The following is a 14,804-nucleotide window of genomic DNA, read 5'->3' as shown; positions in this document are numbered from 1 at the left end:
AACACATGCAATGACACCGAATGCAGGAAGACCACAGGCCAGTGGGTGGAAGTCTTGTGGGTCCAGTGGTGGTGGAAGCATCTCGGCACTGGCAGGGGTCTCCACAGGACTCCTCCAGCTCCCAGGTTTTAGTGTATCTCCATGTGTCTTGTCCGCAGGAATGTCTTGCAGGGAGTGAGTCTGTGTTCTACCTCCACTGAGCTATTTATCTCTGTGGTGCCTCCAAAATGAGGTCATCAAGCTGCGACCTGATTGACAGGCTGGACTCCACCCCTTTGCAAGTTGATGGATTATGTAACTGCCACCAGTTCCTCTCTGTGGCTGGGGTCCTAGGTTGCTGGGAGTCTGAGGACTTCTGATCCACGATCCTGGTGGTGGTGGGAGAGGAGGGAGAGCCAGGAGGTGGGATGTTTGTGTGGAAAGTGAAGCAGTTGTTTCCCACGTCTCTGGTTTCTTCTCTGAGCGTTTTTTTCACTTATTCTTCACAAGCCCCCTCGGAGGCTGGGAATGGTAGTCTTCCAGCCAGAGGCGAGGATCAAGGCTCCGATAAGGGCAACGACTTTTCCTAGTTCACCCGGTGAGGCCAGGCAAGTGCCTCTAACTTCCAGGTCTGCCATTTCTGCCCCAATTGCCACCTTCTTGGACAAGCAGGACCTGAGCTGCGTCTGATTTGGGTGAGGCCCGGGCAGCAGAAACGCCTGGGAGGGCATCCCAAGAGGGCAGGTGAAGGTGAGGTTACAAGTCAGGGCTCGGAGGCCGTGATGACAAGATGCCTGTTCTAGAGCCCCGTCCTGGTGTTTCGGGAGAACCTGGTTCTCACCTCTGCCTCATCCTGAGCGCTCTGTGGCCTTGGCACCTCCTCCTCCCTCGCTGTGCCCTCGGGGGCCTGCCTCTGAGGGCTTCTTCTCTCCCGGTGCTGTGGTTTGCAAACCATCGGATTTCCACTAACCCAAGGCCTTATTGACATAAGACTTTAGTTCAATAGCAACGTCTTGAGGATACGGGATGTCATTATTTAAAGATGGCTACATTCTGATGACAGACTGTAAATGCCAAAATGTGAAGGGGGTGGTTTGGGGGAGGGGGGAGGTGAGCATATTGGAGTGAAAGCAATAGGGCAATCTCTCTCTCTTGAGGATTGGCCAGCCCAGCTGTTGGGGGTCATTTCTGGATATGACCTGCATCTAGGGTCACGAGACCAACCTAATGAGGTGGGTTAGTGTCTCCCTGTCCTGAGGGCTGAGGGCTGGGGCACCGCCTTCGCTGGCCCTGGTTTCCTCACACCCCGGGCTGGGCTCTGGGGTCCAAAGGGGTGAGTGTGCTCTGAGGAGGGGTTCTGAGCTGAGCCTGCCTCCCACACACCGCCCTCCCGTCAGCCGGCTCGGTGGCCTCTCTCCCATTTCCATGAAGCCCATTCTCTCTCTCCACGTCAGGGATTGTGCCAGGGAAGGAAGCAGACGCTTTGGCTAGGGTACTGGTGACCATCGCTGGCCACAGGGTCAGTCATGGACTGAGTTGCGACTTTGAGAACATGTGCCCGGAGTGCTTAGCTGGACTCAGCTGGATTTCTCTGGGGGAGGACTCGGTACTCCATATGCGCACACACAAACTCACACACGCACACTGTCCCTAAACACACACCCATATAGGAGGGTGAGTACAAAGGTATTGCTACTCGGGTTTCAGTCCCTACCTGCACTTGTTTACTGAAGCAAAACGTGTTGACCCGGGTCTCTGAGAGCTCTGCCGAGCAGTCCTCCCAGCAAGCTACTTGCCTTTGTCTGCGAGGCTGCCTTCCAAAGTCCGCTCCAATGAGGGGCTTCCCAGGGCATCTGCTTGACCTGTTAAACACGAGGCAGAGCGGTCAGCTCAGAAGTTCCAGTTTGGGACTCCAAATGGATATCCATTCTTATGGATTTGCTCAGGGTGCACAACACCATCATGGAGCTTGTAGGGGAGACGTTTTAAGGAAATGAAACACTGCGTTTGGTGACTAAAATGGCCCAAAGAGTTGCTGCGAGAGTCCCTCCCCCCCCCCCCAGTTAAGAAACTCATCCTTTGAGGGTAGCAAGGGATGCCCCATGAGAATGCCCTTGGGAAATGTTAGCGCACCCCCTCTCAGGTGGTGCAGTTCAAAGCGCACAGAATGCCTCGGGGGAGAGTTAAAGCGATGGAAGCATTGCTGTCAGAAGTGCACAGGCGTGGGGGGAGGAGACGCTGAGAAGCAAGTGCTTCCTATGTTGATAGCCTATCTTCATCACGTTTCTAGGGTTTCCGTGGCAATCCTTTGTGACTTTACTCTGGTACACACACACACCCTGTACATGTACATGAAAACCAAAGCCCATACATATCCAGACACACATACATGCACTACCTGCCATACATATTCCTATACACATACACACTTCACCCCCCACCCCCCTACACACACTACACACACACACACACACACACACACACATCCCCTCTGTTTTAGTCCAGGTTGACTACAGAAACAAATCCAGAGACATTCATATATATGGAAGGGAGAAGTTTTTAATCAAGAAGTAATTATGCATCAATAAAACATCCCAGCCCAGTCCAGATCAAGTCCATAAGTTCAATATTAGCCCAGAAGTCTGATATTAGCCCATGAATTCCTCTTTAGACCCACAGAGCACATGTGCAGGTAGATCACAGGCCGGTAGGTGGAAAGTCCTGTGGGTCCAATGGCAGTGGAGGCATCTCCAGAGCTCTGACTGCCATCAGCATAGCTCCATGTGGCTGGTCAACAGGAATGTCAAGCAGAAAGCGAGAGTGTCCTTCCTCCAGGGAGGAAGAGAGGAAGTCCCAGAATCCTCATGAGAAGGCCACGCCTACAAGGAGGGATCACCAGGCTGTGACCTGATTGACAGGCTAGACTCCACCCCTTCATTCTTATTCATCAAGTTGATATGAAATTGTGTAGCTACGACACCCTCCCACTTCACTCCATACATATGCACACACACCACCCATATGGTCTCACATATAGATACATATACCACCCCATATGCCATATACACACACTCTCAGCACCCCATACATATTTCCATACACACACACCACTTCATAATATACTTATATATACATCCTCACACATTCCACCCATTACATCGATCCACACATCCCATACATGTGCCCCCCCCCACACACACACAGGTTTATCGCCTACATGAGTTAAAAACTCATCTACTACACACAGCATCAGGGAGGCCTGGAATTACATGGCATAGACAAATGACACCCTGTTTGCACACACTCCACACTTCCATGCTCGCTTCAAAGCCCGCCCTCCCAAACATGCACCCAGACAGCCATGTTCTTGCTCACACACCTGCACACATCCCGCAGAGAACCAACTTGGGAGCTCCTCCCCGCCACTGTGCCCTGGCCTGGGTGTCAAAGGGGCGTTGGTGGTCAGGGAGAATTGTCAGCAGTCTGCTGACTGCTCAGGAGGGGAGCCTCGAATTGGTGGACAAAGAGAGCCTGGGCGCCAGGTGGCAGCCCACCCCACCTCACCCCCTCCTTCACAGCCCCCGGCCGGTTCAGCTTGCTGTGGGCACACCCAGCCCCAAGAAGTACAGATCAGGCTAATTCCGTTTCCAAACCCAAGTCAACTGGCAATTGATTGAGGCCAATTGGCCAGCCCGCCTGCTCTGCATCACTGACTCCGTGCGGATTAAGTCAAATGCTGCACACCCCCGCTGGCCAGATTTAATTAGGCAGAAACACTGACCTGCAGCCTCTGGGGGCCTGAGGCCTGGACACCAGCCAGGGCTCCCCTGATTAGCTATGGCCGCATGCACCCTCCCTGCTCCCCCATGCTCCTGTGCTGTCTCAGAATTCTGGCAGAAAGGACCAAGTTCAGGCCTTTATTTACTCGTGATGAACGTGACCCCCGAGAGGGGAAGTGATCTGCCAAGGTCACACAGCGTGTTTGCGGCCAGATCAGAATGATGGTCTATGCACCGTGTTACAACCACTGAGGTGCCAGACTGAGAATGCCGAGTCGCATGTGAAGCCCTGCAGCAGCCCGGAATGAAGATGACCGAGGCATGCATATCGATCCAAGGAAGTCCTAGCGCATATCGGTCATTTCAATAGAGAGTAAATTGCTTTTCTGAGGTATGGCTTCAGGGGTGAGGTTGCAATAAAAACACCCTGGTGATTTTATAAAACATCTTCTTAAGTCAACAGATCGTTAGTAGGTTTGTCTGACTTTACAGCCAACAACCTCACCACCCTAGTTGTCATGGGAATGGGATGCCTCGCTCCGTTGCCATGGCTACCACTTGCTAGAACACAATTGGTGGGTCCCTCCTGGTTTGTGATTTGGTTCTGGGAGGGGGGGGCGGGAAGAAAAGACCATAATCTACCATCTTGATCTTATGCCACATTATTGGGAGATCTCAGCTGCATAGTCTTGAAGTTTCACAGGGTAGCCCTTGAGGGGGCCTGGCTGGCTAGGCAAAGGTCTCTTTGTGCTCCAAATCAGACTGGCAGGCGGACAGGGGCTGGCCAGAAAGCTGGCTGGGCTCCCGGTGTGGAGGGGTCGGGTGGAGTAGTGGCAGCCAGCACTAGGTCACATCAGATCACACGGGATCCTTACTAATGTTTATTAGCAATTTTAACCATAGGATAGAATGCGACAGACACAGTTGTAAATTGCTTAAGGGCAATGTGTATTTCTTAGGTTAGAAATCTGTCTACACGGAATTATAACATCACTGACCACCACATTACCTGTAACTCCTTGGCAGCCCTTTTGGTCTGCCGCCTGTTTTTCCTCCAATTATGACTTCATTCTCCAAAGAGTTATCGATACACTTTCACAAACATTGCTTATCACAATGATGTAGAGAAAGCACCAGAAAATTCTATCAAAACCACAACTGGAAAAGCACCCGCAGCGATGGAAACAGAAGCCCGCGCTGGTTCTGCATGCAGGCGAACCCACGTGATTCCAGGCGGCCAATGTGATGGGTATAATGACCGCTCTGGCCGGAGCGCCTTGGAAGGTTACAAAAGTAAATTGGCATAGAGTTCTTAACCTTGTTAGCTGTATTGTTCCCTGCTGAGCTTATGGAAAATGTGGTGGTTGTAACTGGGCGGCTATGTGTATTTTTAAAAATAACACATTTCTGCTGAAGCAATGCAAAACGTCTGTACAGACAGACCTTTCAGTGTCACCCCCTGACTCTCGAGCTTCGCCCTGTGTGGCCTGTGCCCCCTATGCCCACTCCACCCCGCACACACTCACACACACACTCCCTCGTGACCACCTAGTGGTCTGGCGGCGGCTGCTGTTCGGTGCATCATTACTTCCAGCTCGTGTGACCCTTTGTGCAGTAGACCAAAACGCGGTCCTGTCCTGTGTCTCCTCACAATTGTTCTTATGTTTGAGCCCACTGTTGCAGCGACTGTGTCGATCCATGATGTCGGCTCTTTTTTGCTGCCCTTCCACTTTACCAGGCATGACGCACTTCCCCAGGGACTCGTCCCTCCTGATAGCATGTCCAAGGTAATTGAGACAAAGTCTCGCCATCCAGGCTTCTAAGGAGCATTCTGGCTGTTCTTCTTCCAAGATACATCGGCTTGTTCTTTTCGCAGCCCATGGTACTTTCGATATCCTTCCACAGTTCAAATCCATGGATTTTTCTCTCTTCGGTCTGGCAGGCAACAGGAATTCCAGGAACCCATAGTTGATGGGCAGGGCTGGTCGATGGGAAATCCAGGTGTTGGCTTGCCTGTGGACATCAGGGGACATTGAGAAGGCAGAGGCAAGGCGGGTGGGCTGCCCAGCCTATGGAAGAGATTGATACTGAGTACCACCCAGGGGTGGGACTGCTAGCCTGGGGACAGTGCCTGGGATCTGTATGTGCTCATCTTGTGGGTGCTGTGTGGCAGCGATGTCCTTGTGCTCTGTGCGTGTGTGACAAGTACACCTCATGGTGCAGTTCCAGGGTGCTGATGCTCTGTGGTCTCCTCGTGTGTGGTTTATACTCATGAATGTGTGGAGACATAGGCTGTCATCTGTGTGCCTTTCACAGGCACATTGCATGTGCTTAGGCACTGGAATTGTGTAGGTCTAGGGTCTGTGGAGGGAGGTCCCATGACCTCTGGGTGACTAGGTAGGAAAGGCAGATAACCCACACTGGGCACAGCCCCTTGCCCTTGTCACAGCCCTAGGGTGACAGCCCAGGGTCCGGTGAAGGCTGGCTCCAAGGCTGGGGCCCCTCTCGTCCAGGGCTCAGTAGATCCAGGAACTGCCCATCAAGGAGGTAGGCTAGAACTCTCAAAGGTATTGTCAGCATTGATTTTCTGCATCACTACCCCACCCCTACCCCCCAGGCTGCTGTTATCATGGGCGCCAGCCAGTCTGGGACATGGAAACCTTAGGAGGATTTGGGTGTGGCTCTGCACGGCAGCCTCAGGACCCAGGCATCACCTTCTCCCTCGTGCCGAGGGGGCTCCGAGATGGAACTCCCCAGATAGATGCCCAGGAGCCCAGGAGCTCTGATGACTCTAGTGGTGGAAAGAGCTTATGTTCTGGGCTTCCATTGCCCTCAGTCCCCAGCTCCATGGCCAGCTTTAAGACTTCAGCATACTCTCCCTCCTTGGCACAGTGGGGGGCACGACCACCTGTCTCACAGACTGGTGAGAGCATCCAAGGCACACAAGCTTTGGCAGTGTCTCTCCATGGCCTTCCTGACTGAGCCAGCCAGTGAAGATGGACAGAGGAAGATGAGGGTTGAGTTGGGTCTGACGTTTCTGTTTGGGTTCACCCGGTGGCTAACCTGCTAATGTCTAAGCTTAGGAGATGGTGGGGGACTCAGAAGGTGGGGGGATTCTACTTACACAGCCCTCCACGAGCTCTCCTCGGACCCAGGACTCTGCCTGTGACAGGGGATGGGCCAGGCTCCCTTGATCCCAGGGCCCAAGCCAGGCTGGAGGTCCAGCTCCACTCCTTTCCTCCTTGGGAGGAAGTCATAGGGTCTAGCTCTGGGTCTTGCTTCTGCCCCTCACCCCCGTCCCACTCCCTGGGAGCTGGACTCCGAGGAGAATTACCTGGGCAGGCTGTCCATTGATGTCCTGAGAGGCAAAGACTTTATCCAGGGCAAGTCTGACCCCTGTCTGGGCCTCAGTTTCCCCATCAGTATTTACCCTGCCAGAAGGGCAGACGGGAGGAGTGCTCTGAGCCCTGGTGGGGTGTCCGGGAGTTGGAAGGCTCCTGGGGTACCAGTGGCTTCTGGGTGTTCCCATGAGCCACCTCAAGCACCACAGAGCCAGGCTCACAGGCTGACTACCCCTTGGGGGTGGAGAGATGAAGTTGGAGACAACTTAGAGGATATTCACTGCCCTCGCAGGTCCACAGATGCCACGGGGAACCTTCCCTGGAAGAGGTGTCCCCCGAGAAGGGGGTTCTCAGTGTGACATGGAAAGGGGGGGAGTGGAGCTTTGCCAGCTGAAGACTGGCAGATACTCTCTCATGGAGGGAACAACAGGTGCCAAGACATAAGGAAAGAGGCGAGACGCCCTGTGGTCAGAAATGGCAGAGTGGCATTTGGCAAGAGTGGCGAGGGGGTGTAGGGAGAGGATTCTGGGAAGTCGAATGAGGGCGGGGTGCAGTGAGCCTCACACGCCAGGCTGCAGGCTTTAGGCCTCTCTCAAAGTGTGCGATGGGCAGGTGGCCGGGGCAGGGCTGGGAACACACAGGCTACTCCCTGTAGCTGCATGGAGGGAGGATTATTGACCGAGATGGGGCCTTGAAACCTGTTGGCCTTGATGACACTGGTCTTGTTGACAGAGACACGTTTGAGCAGAGGGGACAGGGGAGGATGGTCATGGGAAAAGCTCAGGGGGGATCCCTTGGCTGAGGGGGCTGTAAGGAATGCCTGGGTGTGTGTGTCCCATTTCCCACCAGGGGCTAGCACTTAGAGCCTAGGGGTGCAGTAGACCCAGCTTCTTTTTTTTCATATTATGATAAAATCTGTGTAAGGAAAGTCTCCCATTTAAATAATATTAAGAATTCAGTGTTATGTCACAATATTGTACAATCATCACTATTTGTTTCCAAAACGTTTTCATCACCTCAAACAGAAACTCCGTATCCATTAAGCCACATTCCCAATCCTCCCCTCTCCTCCCTCAAGCTGCCGACAACCACTAAGCTGCGTTCTGTCTCTAGGCATTTGCCTATTCTAGATGCTCTCGACAGGTGAGATCAGGCAATATCCGGCTGTGTCTGGCTTCTTTCACTGAGCATCACATTTCCAGGTTCCTCCATACCATAGCTGGTTGCACAACTTTGTTTCTCTTTGGCAGGTTCTGTGTCGGGCAGCTAACCAAAAGGTTCGCACATACAAACCCACCAGCTGCACTGAGGGAGAAAGATGAGGCTTTCTGCTACCAGAAGATCTGTAGCTTTGGAAGCCCACCGGGCCATCCTGCTCTGTCCCACACGGTGGCTCTGAGTCAGACTTGGCGCCAAGGCATTGAGCTTGGCTTTTTCGTTTTCTAGCTAGACCACATTTTGTTTCTCCATTCATCTGTTGATGGACACTTGGGGGTTCCCGCCCGTCTTCTAGCTACTTAGGCTATTGTGATCTCTCCCAGTTTCCTGTGGCCACGGTCAACCTGTGGCCTCTCCTAGTGGCCAGGGTCAACCCAGACAGGGTTGTGATGGTACTGCCAACATTCACCCATAGCCCCCACCCCACAACTACCCCTCCCCAAGTCAGTGTAAATTGTGGCAAATGCTAGAAGCAGCATGACCATCTCCTGCGACTGCTGGAAGGTGCGAGCTGGGTATTTCTTGAAGTTATCCACGAAGGCAGCCCAGGAGAACAAAGACACCACCCAGTCTGGATGGTCACCCTGAGCTGCACCCTCAGCGATGGCCCTGCCCTGCCCAGGCCTTAGACTGCCTCAGTCAGACAGAAGAGGAGTTCAGAGGAGCCGGAATGGTGGGAGCATGTAGGGTAGGAAGGGCCCTCTGGGCCCTGGGGGGAGGGCTGAGTGGTCAGAGTTTTTCTTCCCAGGTCAATGCCAAAGGAGGCTGGGGGGATGTGGAGGGGACATGGGGCGTGGCTATACTTCCAGAGCCACTGAACTCAAGGTTGTGAGAAGAGACTTGCCCCAAATTCTGACTGAGCAGGAGGACTTGAAATTCACAGTCTACTGGAGACTAAGAAGGCTCAGAGGGTCATTTAATGGAGCCACCAATCAAACCAAAAGTCCTCTCAGCACTTTTCTCCAGGGGTTCCGGCCAGGCTGGGTGATCCTGGTCAGGCTCCCCTTATTGGGGTGGGGATGTGGGGTCTAAGAATAGCACGTACCACGTGTGCTTGGGAAGCCCAAGCCCGGCAGCAGTTTCTCCCCTCCCCCCATGCACTCCATACCTGGGTCTGGCGAGGAACACAGAAGGATCGACTTCATCTTTGGGCCTCTAGGGACTCTCGGTCCCATTCTGCTCCTGATGCCTGAAGCCTCAATCCAGTCTATGGGACAAGTGATCCTTAAGCTTTATTTGAATACCTCCAAGGATGGAGAACTCACCTCCAGGTGGGTGATGGGAGTTTCCAGAAAGACGGTTGGTGTTAGGTATGGCTGCTTCGGCTCCAGCTCATGGCAACGCTGCATACACAGAAGGCCACGTCTGCTCCACCCTCAGAGTTGTTAACATGCTCCCACCCACCGCTGCAGCCACTGTGTTAGTCCATCTTTCCTGTCTGTCCCTGACCCTGGACATTACTATCTAGAAGGACAACATCTACAAAGTCATCTAGGGTCCTGGGGCAGACATGCATCTCCATCAGTTATAGATAGACTAGGGCCCGTGAGGCCCAGGAGTGAGGCAGAGATGGAGGACAGACAGAACAAGCCCATTGGCGTAGGAGGGATGCAAGACGAGAGATGTGGCTTTGAGCAGCCCAAGGCCACACGCCGCCCCCTCTTGTTTCTTTGCAAGCCTCCGCCTCAGTGGGCTGGATCCCCATTAGGGAGGCGGGAGGCATTGTGCAGGCATGGTCCCCCAGCCAGGCCCTCTGGCTGGACCCCACACTGAGCCAGCTTCTTCCGTTTCTCCGCTGTGCATCCGCGGGAGGGCCGCCCCTCTGACAGCTGTCTGTTTCTCCCCCACAGTATGTGGCCTTGGCCTCCCTCTTCTTCATTCTGGTCTCCATCACCACCTTCTGCCTGGAGACCCACGAGCGCTTCAACCCCATCGTGAACAAGACGGAGATCGAGAGCGTCCGGAATGGCACGCAAGTCCGCTACTACCGGGAAGCCGAGACGGAGGCCTTCCTTACCTACATCGAGGGCGTCTGCGTGGTCTGGTTCACCTTTGAGTTTCTCATGCGCGTGGTCTTCTGCCCCAACAAGGTCGAATTCATCAAGAACTCCCTCAACATCATTGACTTTGTGGCCATCCTGCCCTTCTACCTGGAGGTGGGCTTGAGCGGCCTCTCCTCCAAGGCGGCCAAGGACGTCCTGGGTTTCCTGCGCGTCGTCCGCTTCGTGCGCATCCTGCGCATCTTCAAGCTGACTCGCCATTTTGTGGGCCTGCGGGTCCTGGGCCACACGCTGCGCGCCAGCACCAACGAGTTCTTACTGCTCATCATCTTCCTGGCCTTGGGCGTCCTGATCTTCGCCACCATGATCTACTACGCCGAGAGGATAGGGGCCCAGCCCAACGACCCCAGCGCCAGCGAGCACACGCACTTCAAGAACATCCCCATCGGCTTCTGGTGGGCCGTGGTCACCATGACGACGCTGGGCTACGGAGACATGTATCCGCAGACGTGGTCCGGCATGCTGGTGGGAGCTCTGTGCGCGCTGGCCGGCGTGCTCACCATCGCCATGCCCGTGCCCGTCATTGTGAACAATTTCGGGATGTATTACTCCTTAGCCATGGCTAAGCAGAAACTACCAAAGAAAAAGAAGAAGCATATTCCGCGGCCACCACAGCTGGGATCTCCCAATTATTGTAAATCTGTCGTAAACTCTCCACATCACAGTACTCAGAGTGACACATGCCCGCTGACCCAGGAAGAAATTTTAGAAATTAACAGAGCAGGTAGGAAACCTCTTAGGGGCATGTCGATCTGACCTTTCGCGCCTGCCACCTGTAGTGATGATTCCAGATTCCGTCAGACTGCTTCCTTAGTTCTGCGGGTGACCCGAGACCCCACACTCAGTCGCGAGGTGTGGAGCCTGGGGGCCCAGGGAGACGCTGGGCAGCCAAATTCAGAAGGCAAGCGCCTGGCTGGTGTCCTGGGTAAGGAGGTTGATGCGGTTGGTCTCATGATGCTCTACAGAGCGACGTGGCCCGTCAGGGGGCTGAGGACTATCTTGGCAGGAGCCCGAGGGGCTGCTGCCCAGGTGGGCAGGCGCGGAGCAAGGGTCCTGGGACTCCGGCTGCTGACCCAGTCTTGGGGCAGGGCGGGAGAGGGGAAGGGAGCGCTTCTGATGGGATCGGCCCTTGGCTCTCTTCAGGCACTGTGGATGGCAGACATGGTGCATGGGGTCAGGGCAGGGGAGGGTGTCCCTGCAGAGGCAGAAGCCCAGAGTCTCCTCCCCCGACAGAGCCTGTCTCCATAGCTGAGTAGACTTCCTGCTCCGATGCCGGCTGCCTAGCTCCAGGTCCTGCGTCGAAGAAGGCACCTCTAGCCCTCCGTAACCAGCTTACTCCCCCATAGCATGCAGAACCAACTCATCGTCTAGCACCACTCTCGAGTTTAGCATTTTTCCTTACGAGCCTGTTGGAGTGACTCTAGCTTTCACGTTGTCTGTTTCGGTTGACGGTTGAGTAGACGTTTCCGGTGGTCTTCTGCTGGAAGCGGTTGGTGAGCGAGGGACTAAAGGGGGCCACCACCCTGGCAGCTTAGACGAAAGCTCAGCAGACCAGCAACAACCTCCCGCTGAGGGTTTTCAACGTAGGGACTGCAGCAGCAATACAAGACATCCCAAGCAGTACACAACACTTTCCCTTGAATTCACTGGGGGCAGGGAGGGAGGGGTGTGTGTGTGTGTGTGTGTGTGTGTGTGTGTGTGTGTGTCCATGCAGCAATACTAGTCACCATGGGATATATTCTAATATTCCACGGCTAGTGGTTTGTCATGGGACTATCTCAGTTTTATGAGAACCTGCTCATAACACATAAAGTTGATCATGGGGCTCTGGTCCGTAGATATGAAGCCCATAGTCTACCTCTACCTATGGAATACCATCGACCTATTTTGTGGACACAGGGATTTCAGAGGAATGGATGTCCCAGAGAAGAATGACCACACTGAGCTGAGAAGGCCTGTGCTGGGGGCCATGGGAGGATGGAGGGGAAGGATAGGTAGCAGTTAGCCTCTGGCCCAGGTGTGTGCAAGGAGGCTCCAGGTGAGCAGGTTTCCTCCAGGCATTGTTGGCCTCTCCCAGTGGATGATTGATTGTTTCTCTCCTGCTGATGCTCTCTCTGAACCACCGCCCTTCCTGGTCCTGCTCTGGGGTCATTCCACAACCACGTGGCCACAGTATTATTCCCCAAGACCCCTGCCTTGCCCCTGGGAACTTGCCCCTGGGAACTGCTCCCCTCCCCCCCTTTCCCTGGGATTCCTAGAGGCACCCAAGAGGAAAGTGGCTAGTGCCCTGGGCTGGGGCAGGAGGTGGGCAGGGGTCTGAGAGGTGGGGATGGAGGGCTGAGGTGGGACAGGGCTCCCCAGCCGAGGCACGGAGCCTGTTTGGCAGCAGCCCCTGCTCGAGTGGATGAGTTGTCTCTGAGGAGGGTGTTGGCCTCCAGAGCCACCTTTACGGAGCCTGAGCCCCTCTCCAAGCCCAACATGGCGTCACCGTGGCCCTTCCACCCTGTCTTCCAACCCTGGGTCTTCCCCAAGATGGGGGGCACTGGGTCCACCTGCCCCAGATCCCTGCTTTATTGCACCCAGGCAAAGACTGCTCTGCACTCCTACCCATTGGCCCAGAATGACCTAGGTTCTGAGAGGAGACAGGCACCGGTGCTCTGACATTCAGATATGCATACCAGCTGATCCCAGGGACACAAGCCCGCCCCCTATGCTGCAGCACGTATGTAGCTCAAGCCCATGCATTCTTTTGGGATGCCCCTGGCCCCACAGCCCTTCCCCACCCTTGGAAGCCCTGCTCCTGGGAGCCACCTTCCCCTGGGACTCAGCAAGCTCTGGCTTGGGCAATCTCCGTGGCTTGAGGTGCCTCTCAAGCTTGCCTTCTGGGGCCCAGATGCCTACACCACCCACCCCCTGCCTTTCCTAGTCCCTGTGCTCTGTCCCCACCCCCACCCCACACGCTCCCTTTCTAGAGCTGAGGACCTGAGAGGGGCAGAAGACCCCTGGAAGGGAGGAAGCTACTGGTGTTCTGGCCTGACCAGCTCATCTCAGAGACCCTGCTGAACCTCATCCCTCACCAGACCCACCTCCCTCCAGCCGGGACCTCCAGCCCAGGAGCTGGTGTGTGAGACCCAACCAAGGCATGCAGTCCTTAGGTGGTGCCCCTTCCCTGTGTCTGTACCACGGAGTCCCCTCCCATTTGCTTGCTTTCTGCTCACAGCTGTGGCCTTGCAGATGGTGGCCTTGGGGTGAGTTTGTGAGTGAATGGGGGGAGGCCAGTATGAGCAAGCAAAGGTGGTGGGTGGCAAGAAGACCCTACAGAGTCATGGGAGGGGCGATGCGGTACCCAAGGGTAGTCATACAGGCTCACCGAAGCCTTGGGTCCTTCAAGATCGCTCTGAAAGCAAGCTGGGCTCTGGGGGACAGTCCCCACCCCACCCCACTGCACCCCCAGTCCTGCCAGCAGCACCTTCTCCCACCTCCACCTCCTGATGCCCAGTTCCATATGTCTGTCCAAGGGATGGTCTGGTTTCCTCTGTGCCAGTGCCGGCATGGCCTCAATGTTCTGGAGTCTTGTCCAGGGGTGTTGCAGTGTTGTGGCATGGTTGGAGGGCCCGGAGGGGCTGCGGGGGGGTGGGGTGGGGGGCGGGTGCCTGCCAGGTGGGCACTGTGGCACAGCCAGCACAGGAGAAGCAGAAAGGGGCGCCCTGCCACTCTGCAGTGTGGGGCTCAGCACAGCTGCTCCAGGCAGCTCGGCTTCCATGCCGTGCCCATTCACGTATGTCTTGTCCATCTTTGCTCCTGTGATGTGGGATATCCTTGTGGGGCCATCCTGGGCTGCAGGGTCCCCCTGTGAGTGAACAGTAGGCTGCCAAGGGAGGGGTGGGGGAGGTGGCCAGGCTCCCAGTGCAGTCTCTGGGTCATCTGGTGGGAGGGTGGCAATGGTGAGGTCGGTGTTAGGCCGTGGGTGTGTTCACCCCAGAGTGTCCCTACCCCTGTGGGGCTGCAGTGGGTGTGGTTGGTGGGAGACCAGAGGGTGAGTGATTGGAAGCGTAGTTAAGCAGGCAGGCGTGTGGGGGCATGGCCCCCCACACCTTGTGGCTGAAGCTCTTGTGTGGGGGTGATCCTGCACAGACTCAGTGGCGGGAGGGGGGGTGTGCCCGGGGCGGAATGGGGAGAGGTTGGGGTCCTGAGTGGGGTCCTTGTTGCCCACAGGCAGGCGGAGGGGAAGTAGTGGGGCATTGAGCAGCCCCCGAGGGCTGGCCTGGATGTTCTTTTTCGTGTTGTTCACATTCTCTCTCTCTCTCTCTCTTTCTCTCCACTAATCATGTCTCTCTCTCCTCGTTTTGTTGCATGACTTGTGCCTGTTCTCGTGATTGCACTCTGCTCGTGTCTCTCACAGACGATCCCCCCATTTAGCCCCCAGC

General features: G+C 55.3%; 1 protein-coding gene across 3 annotated transcripts in view; it reads left to right on the top strand.

The window, feature by feature from the left end:
• The window catches only part of KCNC1 (potassium voltage-gated channel subfamily C member 1), a 57,691-nt gene that overhangs the window by 36,598 nt on the left and 6,289 nt on the right, over positions 1-14,804 (top strand). For all 3 annotated transcript variants that reach the window (XR_006680121.1, XM_045290995.1, XM_030885827.2), the window contains exon 2: positions 10,168-11,101. Coding sequence is in view for 2 of the 3 variants with exons in the window: in XM_045290995.1 (XP_045146930.1) it covers positions 10,168-11,101 (934 nt within the window). In the remaining variant the exon portion in view is untranslated. The remainder of the gene's footprint in view (positions 1-10,167; positions 11,102-14,804) is intronic.

Source organism: Echinops telfairi, unplaced genomic scaffold, assembly GCF_000313985.2.
Source record: "Echinops telfairi isolate 266 unplaced genomic scaffold, ASM31398v2 ScPeMD7_60;HRSCAF=208, whole genome shotgun sequence".
Classification (NCBI taxonomy): domain Eukaryota; kingdom Metazoa; phylum Chordata; class Mammalia; order Afrosoricida; family Tenrecidae; genus Echinops; species Echinops telfairi.
The sequence above is the reverse complement of the archived record's forward strand: the minus strand, read 5'-3'. Positions and strand labels throughout refer to the sequence as shown.